Source organism: Podarcis cretensis (genome assembly GCF_951804945.1).
Source record: "Podarcis cretensis genome assembly, chromosome: 14".
In the NCBI taxonomy this organism is placed as follows: domain Eukaryota; kingdom Metazoa; phylum Chordata; class Lepidosauria; order Squamata; family Lacertidae; genus Podarcis; species Podarcis cretensis.
In genome coordinates this window covers 9,963,411-9,985,785 of record NC_137183.1, presented here as the reverse complement: position 1 = coordinate 9,985,785, position 22,375 = coordinate 9,963,411, and the positions used below count along the sequence as shown (strand labels likewise).

The window sequence follows — 22,375 nt, the reverse complement described above, 5'->3', positions numbered from 1 at the left end:
CCAGTACTTTGGTCATTTTGTTTCCATGTTAAGTTTTTTCAACGCTTTGGCCTCCATGGGTGAGAGCCACCTTGGGGTTTTCCTTTCCAATAGATCTTTATACCTCGGCCATACATTAAACAGTTATAAATATGTTTTTCGAACACCTTATCACATGCAAGGCAAAAGTGGATTTTTTCCTGCATACATCAGTAATTATTGACTCTGGATACCATGTGAGAGATATTTCTGGTTATACAGCATAAAGGAATTGGACAGCAACGCTGAGAAAATAATAAAAACAGGCCTGTTTTGATGGAAGTTAAGCTTTGATCTCATCTGCAGAGCCTGGTGGCTGGATCTGAGAGCAAATAATTTCACTGGAACACAGATGGAATCTTCTGGAAGAGGAAAACAGTTGGTGAGTGGCAGTTATCAGCCAGGACGGCAAAGCTGTCTAATGAGATAGGGTGGAAGAGAAACAATAGCTCCTTGAAACGCATTGTTTCTGGGAAATAGGTGAGTTGGGAATAAATCGCTTAGAAAAATGCTGGCAACGGGAAGCTATTTTAATATAGAATGCCACTCTCAATCTGTCAGTAATTTTGAAAGGGAGATCCAGAGCAGGAAAGTGGTATTGGTGTGGAAAGACAGAAGGTTGGTACAGTACTGACAAAAGCTTTATTTTTCCCAAACAACACAGAATTCCTGGCGATTCTGTGTATGTATTGAGTTAACCATACGCCTTGTGTGAAGAGGCTATATTCATCCCAGCAGCAGTAACCTTATTGCTGGCACCTGTCCTGTCTTGAGAGGTAATGGAGTGTGCCTCCAGGGTGAAATCAAACCACAAGCCTGGGCAATGTGGATGGATGTCCTGGGCTGCCCAGACGACGACCTCCTTCTGGGCCCTAGAGCCCAGCCTGGTCTTGCCACAGTGCTCCTGAACCACTCGCCGAATGGCCGCCCACCCAGCGTTGGAGGGATGCACCCACCAAAGGCTGCATTGACTTGCCAGCTGGACTTCCCCCTGCGCGGGCAGGCAGGCAGGTGGCGCATCGCAGCCCCACGAACCCTCTGTGCCCCACACTTGCCTGGCAGCATTAGCGGTAACCGTTACCAGGCTCAAGGTGAACACTACACTGGTTGCCCATATGCTTCCGAGCCCCATTAAAAGTGCTGTTTTTGACCTTGAAAGCTCTTTACGGCTCAGGACCCCAGTATCTTCTAGAACATCTCTCCTGATACAAACCTACCTGGACCCTTCGACCAGGCATAGGCAAACTCGGTCCTCCAGATGTTTTGGGACTACAATTCCCATCATCCATAGTTAACAAGACCAGTGGTCAGGGATGATGGGGACTGTAGTCTCAAAACATCTGGAGGGCCAAGTTTGCTTATGCCTGCCTTAGACCTTCCTCTGAGGTTCTTCTTCAGGGACCCCCTCTGAGGGAGGCTTGGATACTGGTGACAAGGAAGAGGGTCTTTTCAGTTGTGACTCCTTATTGGTGCTATGTGCCTGGTACCTTTCATGACATCTTTTCAGCATCATTTAAAGACTTATATTTTCCCCCAGGCTTTTGATTGACTAAGACAATACTGTTTGTTATTACTATGCCCCAAAGCTTCCTGTGGCTGCTATAGGAGTTGTCTTGTTCCTTTTGCTTTAAGTCACTTGGAGTTAATTGGGTAACACATGGCAAACTAAATAATAATAATAATAATAATAATAATAATAATAATAATAATAATTTATTATTTATACCCCACCCATCTGGCTGAGTTTCCCCATTCACTCTGGGCGGCTTCCAATCAAGTGTTAAAAACAATACAGCATTAAATATTAAAAACTTCCCTAAACAGGGCTGCCTTCAGATGTATTTTAAAGAGAAGATAGCTGCTTATTCCCTTCACATCTGAAGGGAGGGCGTTCCACAGGGCGGGCGCCACTACCAAAAAGGCCCTCTGTCTTGTTCCCTGTAACCTCACTTCTCGCACGGAGGGAACCGCCAGAAGGCCCTCGGTGCTGGATCTCAGTGTCCGGGCTAAACGATGGGGGTGGAGACGCTTCTTCAGGTATACAGGACCGAGGCTGTTTAGAGCTTTAAAGGTCAGCACCAACACTTTGAATTGTTCTCAGAAACGTACAAATAGCAATGATATTGCCCTGGGAGGGAAGACTCTACTGAAAGGTCTCACATTGAGTAGAGTTTTGCCACAGTGCAGGATGTCCTCACATAACAGCCGCCCAGCCTTGATTAATATGCTTTATGATGAGTTCATTTAACTCCTTTTTCATCTGACAGGATGGCCCTATCTTGACTGCTACCTTAGGGCATGTCTTTCTGCTATAATGTCCACACCCGCAAGCAAAAACCCTTCAACTACCTCATTTACTACAACTGAAAAAGAAGCCCAACCTGCCGGCGCCAGTTCTTCTGAAACCTCTTGGGAGATACACGCAGATGATTTCACCAAGGAGTTATCCTGTGCTATATGTCTAGAGCTGTTTAAGGAGCCTGTCATTCTGCCCTGCGGCCATAACTTCTGCAAAAATTGTCTAGAGGCAGTATGGGGGAAAAAGGGAGTCTTCTGCCCACAGTGCCACGCGAGCGTTCCAGAGCGAAAGTTCATAGCAAACAAAACACTGGAGAAAATGGCGGAAAGGATTAAGACCTTTCATGTAGGGTGCCAGCAACAGAAGTGCATAGAACACAGCGAGCCATACACCCTCTACTGGAAGCCACAAGAAAAGCTAGCCTGCTTCAGCTGCCGAGAAACTCAACAGCCCAAAGAGCAAAGCACCCAGTTTCTCCTTATCCCAGATGCTGTCCAGATTTATACGGTAACCATCTTACCAAGGCCGGATCAAAACATGGGAAATGATCCAGCCAAACTCAAGTGGCAGTATTCAATGCTAGTCCTACTCAGAGCAGGCCCACTGGAGTTAATGGACACTACTAACTTGGATTTCTCAATTTCAGTGGGTCAACTCGGAGTAGGGCTCTGGGCTGATTTGCACTTACCTTTTTGCCCCAGGCACTGTTCTGTGCTTTAAAGCTCTGTGTCAAGTGTTTTATTTTTGCCCCAGATTTCCCTGCGAAAACCTGCGCTTTGGTGCTCAGTTGGAGCAAATGGCAATTTAGGATTTCTGCAGGTTGCCATTTGCTCTGATTCAGCTTTAATGAGTGGGTTTTTGAGGGGAAATCTCAGGAACAAAAGAAGAAGAAGAAGAGGTACTCAACACTGAGTTTTAAAGTGGATGTGCCCCTACCTGGAAAGAGTGGAGGAAAGGTAAGTGTGGACAAGCCCTTAGCTAAATACAACCCAAGCTTTTTAAAACTATGCTGGTTTCAAAGGGAAACACCTAAGTACCTAATTATCAGGTCCATTGAAATCAAAGGTGTGTGTATATGTTTTAAAGCTAGCTGGGTGTTGCTAAGGACTTAAAAGTACCTACCTGTGACACAAATTTTCATGAATGTATAGTGTTCCTCTGGGGAAATGAAGATGGGTGGTTGAGGTCCCACCAGCACCCTGCTTTGCAGCATGCTCAGCTGCCCTATAAGCATTGTTTTAAAAGTTTTTGCTTTGTTTTTTAAGGTGGAAGCGTCAGGAAATTGGGGGCCCAGCTCAAAAGATCCAGTTTTTGGGCCACCTGCTCCCTGCACCCACAACCTCCTGGCTGGTTGGATAATGTTTTAACAATGGATGGAGATGATCCTGTACAAACATTTTAAAATGCTTCCATTCAGTAAGCAGGCCTCTAGCTCAAATAGACTTTTCTGCTAACTGGATGCAGCTTAAAGGTAAAGGTAAAGGTACCCCTGCCCGTACGGGCCAGTCTTGACAGACTCTGGGGTTGTGCGCCCATCTCACTTAAGAGGCCATGGGCCAGCGCTGTCCGGAGACACTTCCGGGTCACGTGGCCAGCGTGACATCGCTGCTCTGGCGAGCCAGAGCCGCACACAGAAACGCCGTTTACCTTCCCGCTGGTAAGCGGTCCCTATTTATCTACTTGCACCCGGAGGTGCTTTCGAACTGCTAGGTTGGCAGGCGCTGGGACCGAGCAGCGGGAGCGCACCCCGCCGCAGGGATTCGAACCGCCGACCTTTCGATCGGCAAGTCCTAGGCGCTGAGGCTTTAACCCACAGCGCCACCTGCAGCTTAGAGCCTTACAAAACAAACAAACAAACAAACAGCTTTATCACACACAAGTGGCACAGATTAGTTGCTTCATGGACTGCTTTTCTCATGGTTGCATTTTGTGCAGAAGGAAAATTCCATGTACCCCGGACAGCCTATTGCCACTCATGATGATGTATCAACTGCAACTGTGGCTGCCCTGTGGGGAATAGTATGGAGTATCACAAACACATGTTGGGTAGCACCCATGTCACTCCTGATGATGAGCAAAACAGCATCTGTGTCAGAAAACATATTTTTTTCTATTTTAAAATATTTCTAAAAAGAATTTCTCCTCTTTTTTTATATGTGGATGAATCTGTCAAATATGATTATTCCAGTTGCAAATTTAGTTTGCCATATATCTGCATCAGTTTGCAATGAATATTCGTCAGCATTTTAGTGCACATTTCTCCGGATACACACATTTTTTGTCTAGTATATGTATTTTTGCAACCAATTTTCTTTAATACCATGCATTTTTGTATGTTATTTTGACTAAATTTTGTGTATGCTTTCCCCATATATGCACATATTTTTACACCATTTTGGGTTGTAGAACTTTATCACAACACTTGAAGAAGTTGAGGGTTCGAGTTCCCACGTTGGGGGAAAATATTCCTGCGTTAGGGGGTTGGACTAGATGGCCCTTGTGGTCCCTTCATATGATTCTTCCCCTCCCTATGGTTCTAGGACTTTCTAGGACTTCAGTTCAATTTTTTATGCGGGGGGGGGGGGGGGTGAATGGATGACATGTGAGTTAAAGTTGCCCTCTAGTGCATGAAGATGGGAAATGCAGGTCTTGCCCAATCCTGTGCATATATTTACAGTACTTGGAAGTTGGCTTACTTAGTATTGCAATTTAAGTGGTTTTAGTTGCAGATGGCATTACTGTTACATCAAAGAATCTCAGCCATGAAGCAAAGATACTTCCTGATTGGCACAGCTCAAAAAGAACAGAGACGGTGCCAACATAACAGCTTGCATTCTGCCAGTGATTTTCTAAATTTCTAGCTGTACTAAAAGTAACACTTTTCCAGATTAACTCACCTGCCAAGGAATGTCTGCCTCTCTGTCATGGACTCCTTGCATGTTGCAGAGAGTTATAGGAAGCACATATTTACAGTTTATGCCTATCCAGTGCTTTTTTTCTGGGGGGTACACAGGGGTACACATACCTCTAAACATTTTGTGAATCTAAGTTTGGTCTCATTGAGGGTCAGGGGTACCTTTACCTTTTTATTTCAATATGAGTAGGAAAAAGAGAGTACCCCTAAACATTTTTAAAGAAAAAAAGCACTGTGCCTATCTATATAGTAATATGCTTGTGAAAGATGTGAAATGCAGTGACCACCATGGAAAAGTTTCATGCAACTCTGGTAATGCGGCTAGCAAACTTAAATGGGACTGATCACCTTCCTTGGATATAGAATGACTGAATTATTTTTTATAATTATAGAATTATTCTGTGGATTATAGAATTATTCCTATCCCCTCCAGGAAAAACTGCTCATGATGAGAATGCAGCTGAGGTCCATCATGATGAAACTCGAGATGTTGAAAAATGCTCAGGAGGAGAAGATTTCTAGTCATAAAGTGAGTAGCATTAATTTGTGTTTAAGAATAGCAGCAGTGAAATTACCTTGTCTATACACCAGAATGTTAATGCACACGTGGGTCTCACAGATCCGATTTTTTCCTTGTAGCTTTGGTGCATGTTTGTCCACACACGAGCTCTTTCAATTGATTTCTGTCTGAATGCTTTCCCATCCACACTTGTGGGTGGTGTTTGATGAGGTGTGTTTGCATTATGAGCTTCCGACTTCTCCTTTCAGTTAACACTTCCCAACCCTCCCCGAGTTCTGGAAGCCTGAGGACCATAGTGGGCATGCCTTCATGTATTTGTTTACCTGTGCAAGACCTGTTTTTTATTTTTGAGGTACAAGTCATCAGATATACCAGACTTGCACAAAAGAGGCAAACAATTTCAGATCCTCCGTGTCCCTATTTAACAGGGGCATCCTTGATTTAGAGAAGCTGTCCCGGTATCTGATTTAATCATGAAATGTCCCGCTTTTCACAGGAGAAATGTTGGAGGGTATGGAGCTGTCTGAAGGCAATACTGTATAGGGAAGGGTTTTTTTTAAAAAAAATGGTTAATGTTTTATTTTGTTTTATTATATGTTGAAAGCCACCTAGAGTGGCTGGGGCAACCCAGTAAGATGTATGATGTATAAATAGTAAAATGATCATTATGGAATGGGACGTACCTATTTTCATCGGAGAAATGTTGGAGGCTTTTGCAATTTTTAAAATGTACATGTGAGCCTAGCCACGCCAGTAGTAGGCCATTAAGGAGTGGCTCACCATTGCACATAGTGGTTTGTGGAATTAGATGGGACCAAGAAAAATGTCATACATGTAAAAAATGCCCCACTCGGCCATCCATCCACAAAGTGAACTGCAGTACACCCACAATTGGGTAACACGAGATTTTATATTAGATTCCACCCCACCGCTTCACCGCTTAATTCATAGTTCAGGAAAATTCAAATTATAATTAGGGCAAGTATAGGCTGCCCCTTGGATGAGGATAACATTGTGTGAAAAACAGGCACACATGGAATGCACTGAATCCACTTTAAACTGGATAATAATAATAATAATAATAATAATAATAATAATAATAATTTATTTATACCCCGCCCATCTGGCTGGGCTTCCCCAGCCACTCTGGGCGGCTTCCAAAAAAATATTAAAATACTGTAATACATCAAACATTAAAAGCTTCCCTAAACAGGGCTGCCTTCAGATGTCTTCTAAAAGTCTGGTAGTTGTTGTTCTCTTTGACATCTGGTGGGAGGGCGTTCCACAGGGAGGGTGCCACTACCGAGAAGGCCCTCTGCCTGGTTCCCTGTAACTTGGCTTCTCGCAGTGAGGGAACCGCCAGAAGGCCCTTGGTGCTGGACCTCAGTGTCCGGGTAGAACGATGGGGGTGGAGACGCTCCTTCAGGTATACTGGCCGTTTAGGGCTTTAAAGGTCAGCACCAACACTTTGAACTGTGCTCGGAAACGTACTGGGAGCCAATGTAGGTCTTTCAAGACCGGTGTTATATGGTCTCGGCGGCTGCTCCCTGTCACTAGTGTTTTCCATACCTACATTAACTAACTAACTAGAATGCTGTGCACATACTTCAGTTTACTCTGAACCCAATGTGCTCCCACCACTGGTTTGTGAAACCATGTACACATGCTGTTAGTCACAATCCACATCTGTTTGGTAGTTTCTTGAGAAGTTTTGTGTTTTGATGCATTTCCCCCCAAAGTAGCTTCAATCTTATTTGAACAATATCAAGACGCCTACAACTTCTCTCCATCCAATGGTGTCAACGGACACCAGGCTACTTAGAAACACATCCAGCCATACTGAGGCACTTAACAATATGTAATGAAATTATCACCATCATCATTATTATAATAATTATCAATGATGTGCAAATGCCATTTGAAACCCAGTAGAGGGGAAAGGCCCCAACTATGTTTTAATCTAGCCCAAGCTCTTAGCCCAAGCTAACTGAGCTCTGTTCAGTTCTGGTACTGAAAACAAATTCTAATATCAGGATGTACTCAGAGATACCTTGTTCTTTAATTGCACAAGGTCTGGTTGACAGATCATGTGATTTTAGTAATAAATAAATAAAATAAATTTGACACGCCTGAAGTCTGCAAACCCCTGCTATAAAAGTAAGCTTGTTTGGAGTTGTAACTCGATGTACTTTGAATTTGCTCTTGATTGCCTATTATTAAAGAGGAAAAGAAAATCTAGAGAATCCCCCCAACAATAATGTTGCTATTTTAATAATTGTGTGCTTCCAGATGGGGTCTTAATACTGCGAAAGGGTCACTGAAATATTACAAAGCAGTAATAGACAACAGTTTTCAAAAAAAGAGAAGATCTTACTTATTTATAAAAATACTTATATCAGCTACTAGAGTACCCTTTGCTTTGTCTGATAAATTATTTTTTTCCAGGAGAACAGATTGCAATTTCAGTACCACATTTCCTTGGAATTTCTAAAACTGCACCAGTTTCTTCATGGCAAGGAGAAAATGTACATCAATCAGTTAAAAGAAGAGGGTGAAATTCTCCTCCAAGAAATGGAGGCAAATCTAAACAAACTCCAAGACCAAACACAGAGCGCTAAGGATACCCTGGTCTGCATCCAGGCCCGTCTGTACCAGCAGAATTCTGCTGGCTTCCTGAAAGTAAGGAATTTGGACCTAACTGTACAGCATTGTTTGGGTTATTGTCCATGGGTTATTTCAGAGATTTCTAGCCCAGTCACTGTGTGTTTAGTATAAGGAAACAGCCCATAGTAATAAGGGATATGTTAATGAAAAAAGGGAGTTTTCCAGCTCCAGGAAATGATGCTCTGAGTTGCATTACCCTGTGTTTCCCCTTGACTGCATCACTTGAGCTCTGAAGGTCCTGACCAGGGAGATGCAAAATGTCCAGCAATTTGTGGCACAGGAAGAAGCCCTAAATTTCTATGAGCTAAAGCACAAATCGTATTTGGGCCCTCTTACATGGAGGTGAGGCAGGAAGCCAGTCAGCCAAGCTAATAGTGAGGTGAGCAGTGGCCTTGAGTGTGTGTGTGTTGTGTGCCAATTCACTACCCCACAATGCCTGCTGCCAGAAGCCTTTGATACTCAGGCCTTAACACCTATGCTAGCCTGGAGCTGATATAGCAAAGATTTAGGAGGAAATTCACGCTAGTTGGCCGGTAGGATTTAGGATGCGGCAGTTAATCTACTGCTTTCCTTCCTCCCTGTCCTCACATAGAGTTGTTTTGCTCCTGTAGTAATGGAAGCTGAAAATAGAAGAAGGGAATGTGGGATACAGCAACAATATGTTTTTATAGCCTCGCAAAGAGATTTGGTGAAAGCAACTTTTTAGATCACCTTGAACATCTGCGAGAAAAGAAACACCTTCTGGAAGAGGAGACAGGCAGGCTGTGAGGGGCATCGATTGGTTTCCGGTGCAATGAACCACCTGTCCTGTTTGGGTTTGCTAGGTTCCACATATGCTGAAAGTGTGTCCCAAAGACCATTAGTAAATAACTGTTTTTTCCCCTCTCTCTCCTTTCCTCTGACAGGGAATAAAAGCTTTCATGGAAAAGTAAGTGTGAGTCTGTGAGCAAGTGTTATCGAAACAGTAAGGCAGGCTTTCTTTAATCAGTCAGGGGACAAGCCTTATTCAGGTGTGGGTACCAAATGTGAGTGTGATAGGGTGGGTAGCAGGAATGAGTATACTAGTCATGACCTTGAAAGTTGGCATATGTTCCAGTGGCAGGATGTTCTCCATGGGACCAGCCTATGCATTCTTGATACCTTGGTTCTTGGTATCTTGCATGGATGCTAAATAGCTAAATAGGACTAAATATTGTAAGTTTCACCATATGTAATTAAGGGCTATATTTCATATTTCAAATTACAGAAGAGTAGGGCCTGGTTCAGACATAACACTATACAGGTAACTCATAACTTACACCTATTTAACTTGTGAACATTGAGGCTTGGGTTCCAGGCACACAAACTCATAGTGGGTAGAAAGTGGGTGATGTTTTTTTGGGGGGAAACCTTTGGCAATTTCCCCCACCATTGCACCTAATGTCTTTTGACTACACTCAATTTTTGCATTGTGTGCTATCTCCGGAACGTAAGCCTCACATAAGTTGAGAGTTGCCTGTAGCATAATTTAATATTACAGGAATGAGGTAGCACGAGCCTTGGGCTCGTGTGCTCTTCTCTTCTGCTGGCATATGTCAGAGTGTAGGGATGGAAGAGAAATTTGATTTTGTTTGCATTTTGAGGAGAAACTACCTCAGTATTTCACATTTTATGAAACAGTTTCTGAACTGAAACACAGCTAGCCGTCAAAATTTGCACTACTCTGAATTTTTCAGTGCAGTTCTGCATCCAAATTAAACGTACATTTTAGTTAAAATAACATGCAAAAGAGCATTATATTAGGGGCCATTAATTGCAAAAATATGTACATTTGTCAAAACTGCATACAAATGTGTGCTTAGTAGGAGAAATGCACCCAAAAATGCTGGCAAATTTTAAAGAACTTTTTTAGGGGGCGGGGGGATGGACAGAATATTAAATTGCTATAGAAATGTGGAGAACTGAATTTAATATTCGGAATATGAGAAACATAGTGAACTTATATTTTAATTGGTCACAAATGTATCTTCAGGCAAATTATGGCTAAATGTGAACATGAAGCATACTAGTACATGCTGCTGAAAATTGATCTTTCCGTTCCTCCCTTGCTCCAACTACTGCTGCACCATTATTGTTATTGTTATTTTTATTCATTTATAGGGTCCTATTGTAGCCATTTCTGCAATGCCTCTTACAGTTTTTAATCACTGTCAACAATACTGAATATAGTAATGCATTATCTTATACAAACATGTTTTAAGTATATTTTGAGCAGTGCATCCCACATTGTCATTATACTTTTGAATGCTTTGATGGCCTTTGGCTAAGCAATGAAGATTTGTTTTGATATGTGAACCACTGCAGTGGTTGTTTACAGAACCTTTTTTCAGGCAGTATCACTTCCTGCTAACTGGAATGTGAATTCATGATTTGTGCAGGATGGAACAGAAAACAGAAAATTCATCTCTGGGTGAACTAGTGATCGGAACTCTGAATGCAGGGGACTACAAAGGGCCCATACATTATGCCGTATGGAAGGAAATGAAATCCATCCTCAGCCCAGGTAAAGCTGTGTCCTGTCCCACTTAATAATAATAATAATAATAAATTTTATTTATATCCCGCCCTCCCCAGCTGAAGCTGAGCTCAGGGTGGCTAACAACAATCAAAATAATCCAACGATTCTGAAAACATCTTTAAATCAAACAAAAGCTGCAGCTCTATACACACATGGGAGTAAGCCCCACTGAACTAACTTCTGAGTAATTCTAAAGATACTGCAGCAAGGCATTAGAAAATTTGGCACTGCATTGTGGTCAAAGGCAGGAAAGGCACCATAAATTTGTATAGGACCGTGCTGTAAAATGGTTTAAGAGAAAAGACAGGCAGTCACTGAGCTTCACATAAGTGTTCTGATTCCTCTTTCTCACCACAATAAGGGCTTGCAGGATCATTTGTTGTTGTCTCCTGTTAGTCCCCCACAACACAGGAGTATAATTTAAGAGAGTGCAAACATCTACCAATCAGTTTCTTCAAAACCAAGTTAACATGAACAATAATTTCTAACCTAAAAGAAGATACCGTATTTTTTGCTCTATAAGACTCACTTTTTCCTTCCTAAAAAGTAAGGGGAAACGTGTGTGCGTCTTATGAAGCGAATGCAGGCTGCGCAGCTATCCCAGAAGCCAGAACAGCAAGAGGGATTGCTGCTTTCACTACGCAGCAATCCCTCTTGCTGGTCTGGCTTCTGAGATTCAGAATTTCCCCCCCTTCTTTTCCTTCTCCAAAAACTAGGTGCGTCTTGTGGTCTGGTGCGTCTTATAGAGCGAAAAATACGGTACCTCAAAGAGGTGTTTTCAGTGTTACATCACCAGCATCTGCCTGAACTAGCAAATTCCTTTCTCTAAAAGTGTTGTGGAGTCCAATATACATGGAACATCATTTTTTGCTGAATTAATCTCCGTTTTAAATCTCTGCTTCATCACTACATATAGATGCTGAAGCAACTTTTCAGTGAATAGAGGTGAATGGAATGCTCTATTCATTCATCAACAAGTTTCTGAAAATCCAATTTACAACATTTCCAAAAACATTTCTCAACAACCATTACACAAATATCCAACTATTTCCTTTAGCAATATTGGAGATATCTAGTTACTCAATGCCTAAAGTCTATAAATAGACACTAAAAGGTGCTGTAGCTGAAGATACTGCCGTTCAGCATTAGTGAGTTAAGTGGCATTTGGACTGCAAACTTTAAAATGAAAGTGGCAAAATTTAAAATGACATTGTATTACTTTTTTGTTGGGACAGGGAATGCAGGTTTTCATGAATAACTTGCATATCTTTACATCAAGAAAAAAGTTTTCTTAATGTTTTTCATGTATTTATATCTCATTTTTCTTCCACTATGGAACTTAAGACAGCCTTAACAGAATTATTAGTGGTTTCCAAACTCAACATTCACCAAACCCAGACTTGCTTAGCTTCAGCAAAGCTGTTGAATTAAGACCTTAGCTGGTGCATTAAAGAGAACATCATATATTGAGGAATCAATTTTTTTGCATAACACATTCTGACAGTAGGGTCTTATTTATTGGGTGTATTTACACTTTTACAATTGTCCTTAAATGTCTCCAGTGCTACAATAGTCATGTTTTTCTTGATCCCACCAGACATTTCCTTTCTGACTCTGGACCCCAAAACCGCACATCCAAACTTGGTTCTCTCCGACAGGATGACCTGCGTGAGACATACTGACACAAAGCTAGTTTTGCCGGACATTCCAGAGAGATTTGACTGCAGCGTTTCTGTCCTGGCGTCTGAAGGGTTCACCACTGGGAGACACTACTGGGAAGTGGAGACATGGAACAAGACCAAATGGACCTTGGGGGTTGTGAGAGAGAGCATTAACCGTAAAGGGAACTACCCACTGTCCCCCAAAGAGGGGCACTGGCTTATAAAGCTAAGAAATAAGAATGAGTTTAAAGCTATAGACATGGAATCAAAACCTCTGGCCCTCTCCAAAATTCCCTCTAGAATTGGGGTGTTCTTGGATTATGAGGGTGGTCAGGTATCCTTTTATAATGCAGACGATATGTCTCACATCTACACTTTCATGGACAATTTTGCAGAGAAACTCTACCCATACCTTTGTCCATGTCTGAACGACGCAGGACAAAACAGTGAGCCCCTGAGACTTGTTGCTTTTCACTTATAGAGCCAGGGTGAGAAGGAGCACTATGTGTAAAATAGATCTCTTTCACCCTGAGCTATTTAGATACAGACAACTCACATGATCCGGTGCTAAGATCCCATTGTCAATGAAAGGGGACGGCAGGTGCCCCTGGACTTCTTTTGGGACTTAACTCTGGCCCTATCATTGGGACCTGCTCTGGTAGCTATCCTGACCCTTCCTGTGGTCCAGCTTCAATTCTGCTACACAGCCCTGCCATGCCTGAAAAGTTAGCAGGATCCCACGTAGGTCCCTAAAAGTGGCATCGCAGTTGAGGCCTATGGCATTCTTACACTAACCACTCCTAATTGTAAACTTGTAAGGAGAGATTAATTATATATTTTCCCCCTGAAAGGCAAAAAATTAAAATTATTATTAATTTTTTTAAAAAACCTCTCAAGTTCACAATGTAGCACAGGTTTAGCACATGTATAAAATTGTCCACATGTATATTTATTAGAAAAATATTCAGCTTCGAAATGGCAATGAGCAGAAGCAAAGGTTAATAAGTAATAACTCTGGGATAAAACTTGTTCCCCAACAAAAATGTTTTGGTGTGTCCTTTTGTATTTGTTTGATGAAATCCAATAAAAAGAATACTCATATCAATTTCACAGTGTGCTGCTGGGCTCTTGAATAAAGTTCAAATAATAGTCTTAATAAAGGGTAAATGTTTGTGTCTGTAGACCATTATTATCTGGCTTACACAGGTTTTGCACTCATTACACTACCCTACTGCAGGGCTAGCTGGGGTTGAAGGGTGCTATTTTTAAGGAGAAAGTCACACAAAAATGCTGATCAATTTCTATAAGGATTTTTTTAAATAAAAAAACCTAAAACATTTCCTGCAAAAATGTGGAAAATTGAATGTAAGATTGGAAAAATGAGAAACTGGGGAAACTGGCAGATTCATCCATCCCTTGTTGTGATAGATGGTGGAAAATCAAGTCCCTAATTTCACCATGACCCCATGTTGTAAGATGTTTTCAAGTAGGCTTCCCGTTTTATTGCCCTTTATGCTACCAAGACGGGCACTGGCAGCCAAAATATATCAGAAATCCTCTTTCACACTATTGCAACCTGCCCCAGCAAGGCCCACCAACAGGGTAGGGGTCTAGCAATGGAGACTTTGCGCACATGCCTTCAAAACCTAGATTTGGCCTTGTTCACGATTAATTGGTAGATTTGAATTCTGTCAGGAATGCTGGAAAGTCAGTAGCATCGAAATAGCCTATATTGGGGTGGGGGCAGAGACTGCCTGGGACACCCTCTGTGTGCAAAACTCCATGAATTCCTGTGAGGAAAAGCAATTTCTTGTGGGTTCTCTTTTGTGCGCAATACACTGTGGAAAACGTGTGCACGTATTGGTCCAATGTAGTTGTGGAAAGAGGGTGGAGACATATTCCTCCCTCCTTCGCTCTGCAGGATTTTGGTTTCACTGTATCAAAAAAAAAAAAAAAAAGGCGGGAAAGTGGAGGCCTGTCAGGACCACCCTTTACCTCACATCGGGATGTTCAGGGGCTGCAGTGCTTGGTTTTCTCAAAGCGTCAGCCATGAGCTCCGTGGCCTTTGGGGTGAGGGGAAATCACCACACTCTAGGAAGGAAAGGGGGAGATTTTATATCCCTCAGCCTGAGGAGAAAGAAGGTTGAGGGTGAAAGTCAAACTCTGGGTTTTCACTGAGGGCAGGGAATTGGCAGGGGTGCCAAATTGAATAAAATGGTTTTTGTGGGGGGAGGGGGGCAAGTAAGCCCTGACTTGCAAAATCAATCCCATGTCACGGAGCACTCACATCATTTGAAATGACAATGCCCATATACTTTTTTGGGGGAGGGGGCAGCCCCCTCAAATATTTTATTTTGGCTCCTATGGGAAATGGGATCGAGAGGGGTTGGTGGGAGCAGCTAGCTTTGAAGGGACGGAGAGCTCCAGCACAGCAAACATTTATCTATCTTTCTATCTATCTATTGGTATAGAAAAAATAGGGGTGGTTGGCTTTTGCTGCCCAAGGACTGAATGCCCTAAGTCTATGATCGGTCAGAGATGAATGGATGGAGGCAGGAGGCCAAAAAAGCATGGCAGATCATTATTTTTTTTCTGTTGCAACCGAGTTATCTCCCCTCCTAGCAAGGAGGCAAGAGAGACTATACCAGTGCAAAGAATAATGTCGGCCCCGCAACCCTCAATATAAACTATGAACCTTTTGAGTTATCTCTTCACCTTGGACTCTGTCAAGAAACGCCCTGTAAAGAAATTCCTGTAAAGATAACCATAAAGGGGAAAGTATTAAGAATACCTTTATGTTTCGTTATTAAGCTGCCTTAAGCCTGTTATGCTAATAACTCACCCCTTGATTCTGATTGGCTTCATTTTTAATATCCATCTTCAAAAAAGTTTAATAAAGAATTAGTAAGCAACAACAGTTCAATGCAAGGGATGCATGTTTGCAAATTTCAAAACCCATATTTCAAAGAGTAAGTATATTTTGAAGAAGAAAGATTATTCCCTTGTGGCATTTTTCTGCAGTTGCTGAAGGAGGAGTGATCACAAACCTGGATGCTGCTGATTATCTGTTCAGCAGTGATGCTTCCCACCCTGACACAAAAAGGTATATTTTGTAGCTGGCTTTATAGCTCAGTTTTTATCAATACCATACATGGTCTGAAGTCTGGGCATTGTACACTAGAAGCTTCTGCTTCTACTGCTTAATTTCTGGAAGGAGAAGTGTTGCGATGCAAATCAGCTTTAAAATATCCTTCTGTATTGGAAATGCAAGAGGTATCTCACAGATATTTAATAGCTTGGGGATGGAGGATATGCATATATTGTGGATTATATTGCCTATATACCTGAGAATGGAGATGATGTAAGGCTGTGGTTCCCAAACTCCCCCCCCCCCACTAGCACATGAAAATTGCTGAGGCTTTTAGTGGACCACTTAATGATTTTTCTGGATTACTGTAGCAATTGTCATGTGCTGCCTGTGCTAGATGCTATATCGTTTTATGTATTTTATAGTATTACAATTTGAATTCCATTATCTTCAAATTGGAAAACTGTTAAATACAGTGTGGGAAATAAACAATGCAAATGCAATTAAAACGCAATATGAATATTTAATGTGCTGGATGCGCCGTCTCCAACCACAAATCCACATACGGGCTGCAGAACACCTGAATGAAGCTCATGGACCACAGTTTGGGAACTCCTGATCTAAGGCATTTTGCTGCCAAGGCAAAATATCCTAGCAGCACTCCCTTGTGGTGGCAAAAAATATAGCAACAAACAAACTAATTCTATTTAAGGATGCCTCCAAATCCTCTCTACCTTGGCTGATCTTTGGAGGAATTCATCCTGCTTGAGAGTTAATTGAAAGGTGTAATTAAAACAATTGTTTGGATGTTTCATATTCATTTCTGTAACCCCCTTCCTCTTCCTCTAGAATACACCAGAGCTTAGATTATCTAGAAGACAGAGTCACTGTTTTTCATTCTTCTTATCTTACGGCATGTGTCAACTCTGAAACAAAAAACTCAACAGCATTAGGGCACTTCCTCCTTCTACCTGCCTGCTTGCAGCAAGGTGTGTGGGCACAAGTATTTTCACCCCATTTCAATAGTAAACTTGTTATTTAAGACAGGGGTGGAAACCTTGGGCATGGTGTATGTGTATGTGTGAAAAGCAGTCCTTCAGTTTTCTCTGTCCAACACCCCCTTTTATTAATGAATATTTATTAGGATTTTCAATAACAAAACAAAAACAAAAATAGACCAAAAAATAAAATAAAATACAAAAATATAAAACTTAAAAACAATTAAAAACACATAGAATTTCAATTGCTTATTTTCCTTTAACTTGTTTCTCAGACCTCCTCACACCTCCCCTTCTTGTATTCCAATTTAAATTATTAGCTCAGCAAATCCTTATTGCTTATTTCTCAACTTTACTTAATAATTTATTTTAACATGTTATTATTTTACTTTTTCTCTTTCTTCCATTTCCTTAATTTATTTTTGCAAACCTTATCTTCATTTAACTTAGACCATTTTAGAGACCAGTTTTAACTTATCCAAACTTAAACATCAATGCTTATACATCAGTACTCATTCTTAAACATTTTTCCTAATGTCGACCAAACTTCCCTTCTACGACTTTCCCAATTTTCATACCAATAGCAAAACAATATAAAAACAGAACAAATTATAATTGTATACCCTTTGGATTCCCAGACTCCACCCACCCCTTTCCCGGTTTCAGTCCCCAGCAAGTGTCCATCAGTCTCAATATAGTATCAGCCTGGAGATCTCACATCCGAGGCTCTTAAATCTCTCTCAGTTCCTCTCTGCCGGTAGTTTTCTCTGTCCAACCCTTGGCACTCTCACCAGGCCACACATCCCTCACCAACCCAGCTGAGCACCTGCCTCAAGTGCTTTTGCCTGACTAAAATGGGTCCTTGAAGTACTTCAAAGGCAAACATTGTTAGTTAAGTGATGGCCATTACATTGCATCAAATGATAAAGCTGCACTGAATGCCTGATTCTCTTTCCTTTTGTAATCCCGACAGAAATTAGGGGAAAAAATGGCAGCTTTATATGGGAGCAGATTTCCAACCCTCTGAAGTTGCAGGTAAGAAGAATATCGAATGTACATTACATGATTTTGATTTTAATTTAGTTATCTCTTTTGGTCTGTAACTTTTTTATTTTAGATTTTCACATACAGCATTTGTATGTACAGTATGGAATAGTACTCCAAAATGAAATAACTGAAATTTGCTGAAAGCATGAACTTGGTATGTAGTTTCCTCCTTCCTTTAGAGCTGCCATTTTTTTATATCCACAGCCCAGTCAACCTGTTGATGTAAAGTGCCACAGGGTGGAAGAAGAGACAAAGGCCAAGAGAGGGTTGGATAAAAGGTACTGTATATTTTGTATCAGATGTCTGTAGTTTTATGCAGTAGAGAAAATACACTGGTGGTGGTATGTGTTCAGTGATAGTGTCAATTAGCTAAAGTCAGTTCTCACAGCTAGTTCTCAATTCTTAATTTTTTACTGGAAATGTCCAATATCATTATCACTCCACCAACAGTAATTTTATCAACAATGCCCAGAGTTGTATCCAGAGTTAATCATCACTGGAATTAATCAACATGATTAACTTAAGTCTATTAATATCAGTGAGTCTACTCTAAGTTGAGCTTGGATACCCGATATGAAAGCATTAATTAGCTCCCCTCACAGAAGGGAAGTAATTTGAACCAAAGAATGTTAGTCTGCCCAAATGAGCTCCCACAGCCAGAAAAGATGTCTACATCAGGTTACTTAATGCATTTTGTTCCATTGCCTTGGCCTATTATTTTATTTATTTATTGAATTTATATACTGCCTGGAGGTCTCAGGGCAGTGCATACTAGAAGTCATACAGGGCGGTCTCTACTAGAAGTCAGTTATATTGGTTTTATTCCACTTTATCATATGAAGCATCTGGACAGGTTTTGTTTGTGGGAATAGTGCTCCTCATGAATGCAGGTTTGTTGTTTTTTGTTTTTCTGTGTCTGCAAGATGTTATTGGCATCAAAATGCCAGCTTATATGCTCCCCCACTTCATCTTGATTTTCCCATTCTGGGGGAAATCCTGTAAGTTAAAAAATCTGTTTCTGGCAACACATTTAGAATATATCACTGGTTGTGTACACCAGTGATATCTATTAGCATGTGACTGCCCAAAATACTCATAGGAACTGCAGTTTACATCAGAGCTACAATTCAAAGCCCTCTTAACAAACCACAGTTCCCAGGATTTGTTGGGGGAAATTATGTGCTTTCAGTGTATGTTCCATATGAAGTCACAACCTGTTCACAGTAGTAAGCTCCCATATGGAAGCTCCCATGACTTCCAACCAAAGTCATTCCAGGGAATTGACAGTTCCAAGAATGTTTATGAAGAGAGGATGCCTTTTAACAGTTTGAACCTGTTTGCTTCATTAATATAAATGTCTGATGAACCATAGCTGGAGTCTGGGTCTAGATAATACAAAGCAGCACGTTAAAATTTATGCTCTTGTAAATTTCTTTTTTCAGGGCAGATTCTTGTCCCTTGAGTAGCAAGCTGATGGAAAACAAAAATAATAATCTGGAATTAAAATACTTCTCCGGTGTTATATTGATTGTTGTAAAAAACAAAATGCTTTTGAAAGTGTAAATAATAGCAAAATTTCTGTCTGAAATTACAGTGAAGACAATCAAATCCCAGGGACAGTAGAAACAGTGAAGATGGCATATATTCCACTACAAGATTATCCAGCAAGCAATATGGTGATAGGTAAGAACAAAGCGTAGTTTAGGATTTATCACTATTAGGATTTATCACTACAGTATTATGCACATGACCTCAGTTTTAAGGACAGCATAAAGCCAATACAATAAAACACAAAACAAAGATTAAAAGCAGCAAATTTTAATCTGATCTTCATCAATGAATGGCAAACTATATCTTGCTCAGTTAGATAAATCAAAAATCTATTTAAACCCCTGGTTCAACAACTGTGGTTTTCCTAGAGACACAGGCTCTGTACACAGTACACACCATACATTTAAAGCAAATTGAAGGGACATTCTTTCTCCCAAAGAATTCTGAGAACTATGCTTAATGGCTCACAGAGCTACAATCCCCAGCACCCTCCACAAACTGCACTACAGGCATGCATCCTTAAGTGCATTTGAATAGAACTGGTGGGAGATACGGTATGTGACAGCCTGGCTTAGAGAAATGGCAGGAGACCAGAGTCCTTTGTGACAGCTACTTCTTTAGGAACTCAGGTCTCAGTTTAGTTAGGTAAAGTTCAGCATCTTGAATTGGGCCCAGGAGTAAAGGCAAAGAATTAATCTTTTTAGAATTGGTGTAATGTGGGTGGATTTTCTACTAACTGAAGCTCCCAAACCTCCTGCAAGGGTGGTCCCACATAACTCACATTGCAATAATCCAACCATTGCAATAATCCAATCATCACTCTAGCCAGATTACTGTGGTACCTCGGGTTACAGACACTTCAGGTTACAGGCTCTTCAGGTTACAGACTCTGCTAACCCAGAAATAGTACCTCAGGTTAAGAACTTTGCTTCAGGATGAGAATAGAAATTGTACGGTGGCAGAGCAGCGGGAGGCCCCATTAGCTAAAGTGGTACCTCAGGTTAAGAACAGTTTCAGGTTAAGAACAGACCTCCAGAATGAATTAAGTTCTTAACCCGAGGTACCACTATTACTGTCCAGAAGTGGTCATAGCTGGCAAGCCAGACATTTCTGGTGAAAGGCAGTCCATGCCACAGAGACAACCTCCATCTCTAGTGACAAGACTGGATCTCAGTGTACCTTTAAACTGTGAAGTGTGGGTTTAGTTAGTATGGTTCAATTCATTTCATTTCATCTGTTTTGCCAACAGTTTCTGAAAGGGCTGAAGTGAATTTGTTATTGATTTCAGATATTAAAATTGAATTGGATTTACAATCCAGAAGCAATCCTTTTCATCCAGTTTTAATAGTTTTTAAAAAGCCGCAGTCAAAATAATATTACATTTATTCATGCAAATACACACAATTTAAATTAATGATATATCTCTCTCTTCATATTTCTGTCCTTGGGTTATGACATCAGATCATAGAACTGTAGAGTTGGAAGGGACCCAACCAGATCATCTAGTCCAACCCTCTGTAATGCAGGAATATGCAGCTGTCCCATATGGGGATCAGGACAAAATGAAATATGACACTGGAGAGTTATCCCTGAATTTTCTGTCTCTCTTTGAAAATTTCATTATTTTAAGAGCAGGTGTATGTAGGATTGGATTGTTGGGCTAGTGGAGGACTTTTTAAAAACACTTTCCCTGTTCCTCTGTGCTGTTTAAATCACCTTCTCTCAAGTTGCTAATTGTCTCCCATTAGTGGAAACACAAGGGTTCCCCAACAAAAAAAATTGCTTTGTAATTGAGCTACTTAAGGCCTTCCAATATTTCTTTCTGTGTTTTGCCTCATTTCTTTCTGTGTTTTTTAAAACAATATTGAGATTGTGAAATGTGTACCTTTTAAACCTTTACTTCACAGGTTATCCTTCTGCTAAAGAGATGAACAAATTCCTTGGAGAAATACAGGATTTCATTCCTGGCTGCTCTGATTACTTGGCATACTGGATTCCAAATGAAACAAGTATTTTCTCTGATCGGAAATCAAAATTAAAACGGAAGTTATAAGTAACATTTAACAAACACACCCTGGCTCTGAATATTCTTCCTTGTGATCCTCATTCTTAATTTTGCCAGATGTGCTTTACTCTGAAAGGATTATCAATTTTACATTAGAAAGTTTTGTCCTGCATGATACTTTAGAATTTGAACAGTTAAATTCTGTAAATAATTTATAATTTCAAAATTTTGTTTGATTTCTGTTCTATTACTAGAACTTAAGCCAAATAGCAATGGTTTCAGTATTACTACTTCTGCATAGATGTGTGTGTCTACTTTTCAATGAAGCTGCTTTGGTTGCTTGCAAAGGTCATCTATAATACAAGGAGAAGCATTCTGAATTTCAGGGTGATAAGTTTTAGCAGTCCAGTCTTAGGTGCTGCTTTCAGGCTTCCCACTTGCATCTGGTTGGCCACTTTGAGAACAGGCTGGTTGACTAGATGGGCCAGCAGCCTGATCCAGAAGGCTCTTACGTTCTTGTTCCTGGTCCAGCTTGTGAGGTAAAAATATGCAGTTGACAACACATCCAAATGTGATAGTAGAACACATACTTAGAGAGTATGAAAAGTTTGCACCTTGGCACCTTTCACTAGGCCTGGGAAAATGTCTCTGTCTCAGATCCTGTAGATCCACTGCCACATGTGGTGCTTACAGATTGAGGTTTACTGTGGAATCAGTGCTGCTCATGGATGTAAGTTTGTCACACTGTCTACATCAAAGGTCAGCACAGGGGGCCGGTCCACTGTCCCTCAGACCTTGTGAGGGGCCGGACTATATTTTGAAAAAAATAATAATTCCTATGCCGCACAAATAACTCAGAGATGCATTTTAATCAAAAGCACACATTCTACTCAGGTAAAAACACCAGGCAGCCCAGAGATGCATTTTAAATAAAAGCACACATTCTACTCATGTAAAAACACACTGATTCCCAGACCATCCGCAGGCCGGATTTAGAAGGCGATTGGGCCGGATCCGGCCCCCGGGCCTTAGTTTGCCTACCCATGGTCTATA

General features: G+C 41.0%; 2 protein-coding genes across 8 annotated transcripts; both read left to right on the top strand.

Moving 5' to 3' along the window:
- Nucleotides 1-371: 371 nt before the first annotated feature.
- Nucleotides 372-13,738, top strand: TRIM69 (tripartite motif containing 69). The gene is made up of 7 exons (XM_079953365.1): nucleotides 372-498; nucleotides 2,286-2,824; nucleotides 5,665-5,760; nucleotides 8,197-8,430; nucleotides 9,321-9,343; nucleotides 10,833-10,957; nucleotides 12,570-13,738. The coding sequence occupies exons 2-7, from the start codon at nucleotides 2,333-2,335 to the stop codon at nucleotides 13,112-13,114; spliced, it is 1,515 nt and encodes a 504-aa protein (XP_079809491.1). The 5' UTR covers nucleotides 372-498; nucleotides 2,286-2,332; the 3' UTR covers nucleotides 13,115-13,738.
- Nucleotides 13,739-13,877: 139 nt separating this feature from the next.
- Nucleotides 13,878-21,387, top strand: TERB2 (telomere repeat binding bouquet formation protein 2). 7 transcript variants are annotated; one of them, XM_079953490.1, is made up of 7 exons: nucleotides 13,878-13,998; nucleotides 15,655-15,736; nucleotides 16,571-16,710; nucleotides 17,693-17,754; nucleotides 17,971-18,044; nucleotides 19,361-19,449; nucleotides 21,225-21,387. In XM_079953490.1, exons 1-7 carry the CDS (start codon nucleotides 13,983-13,985, stop codon nucleotides 21,368-21,370), a joined length of 609 nt encoding a protein of 202 aa, XP_079809616.1. In that variant the 5' UTR covers nucleotides 13,878-13,982; the 3' UTR covers nucleotides 21,371-21,387. The 7 variants fall into 7 exon arrangements, with proteins under 7 accessions (XP_079809616.1, XP_079809614.1, XP_079809613.1 ...); XM_079953488.1 differs by lacking the exon at nucleotides 13,878-13,998 and adding an exon at nucleotides 14,077-14,104; XM_079953487.1 differs by lacking the exon at nucleotides 13,878-13,998 and adding an exon at nucleotides 14,077-14,119.
- Nucleotides 21,388-22,375: the final 988 nt, after the last annotated feature.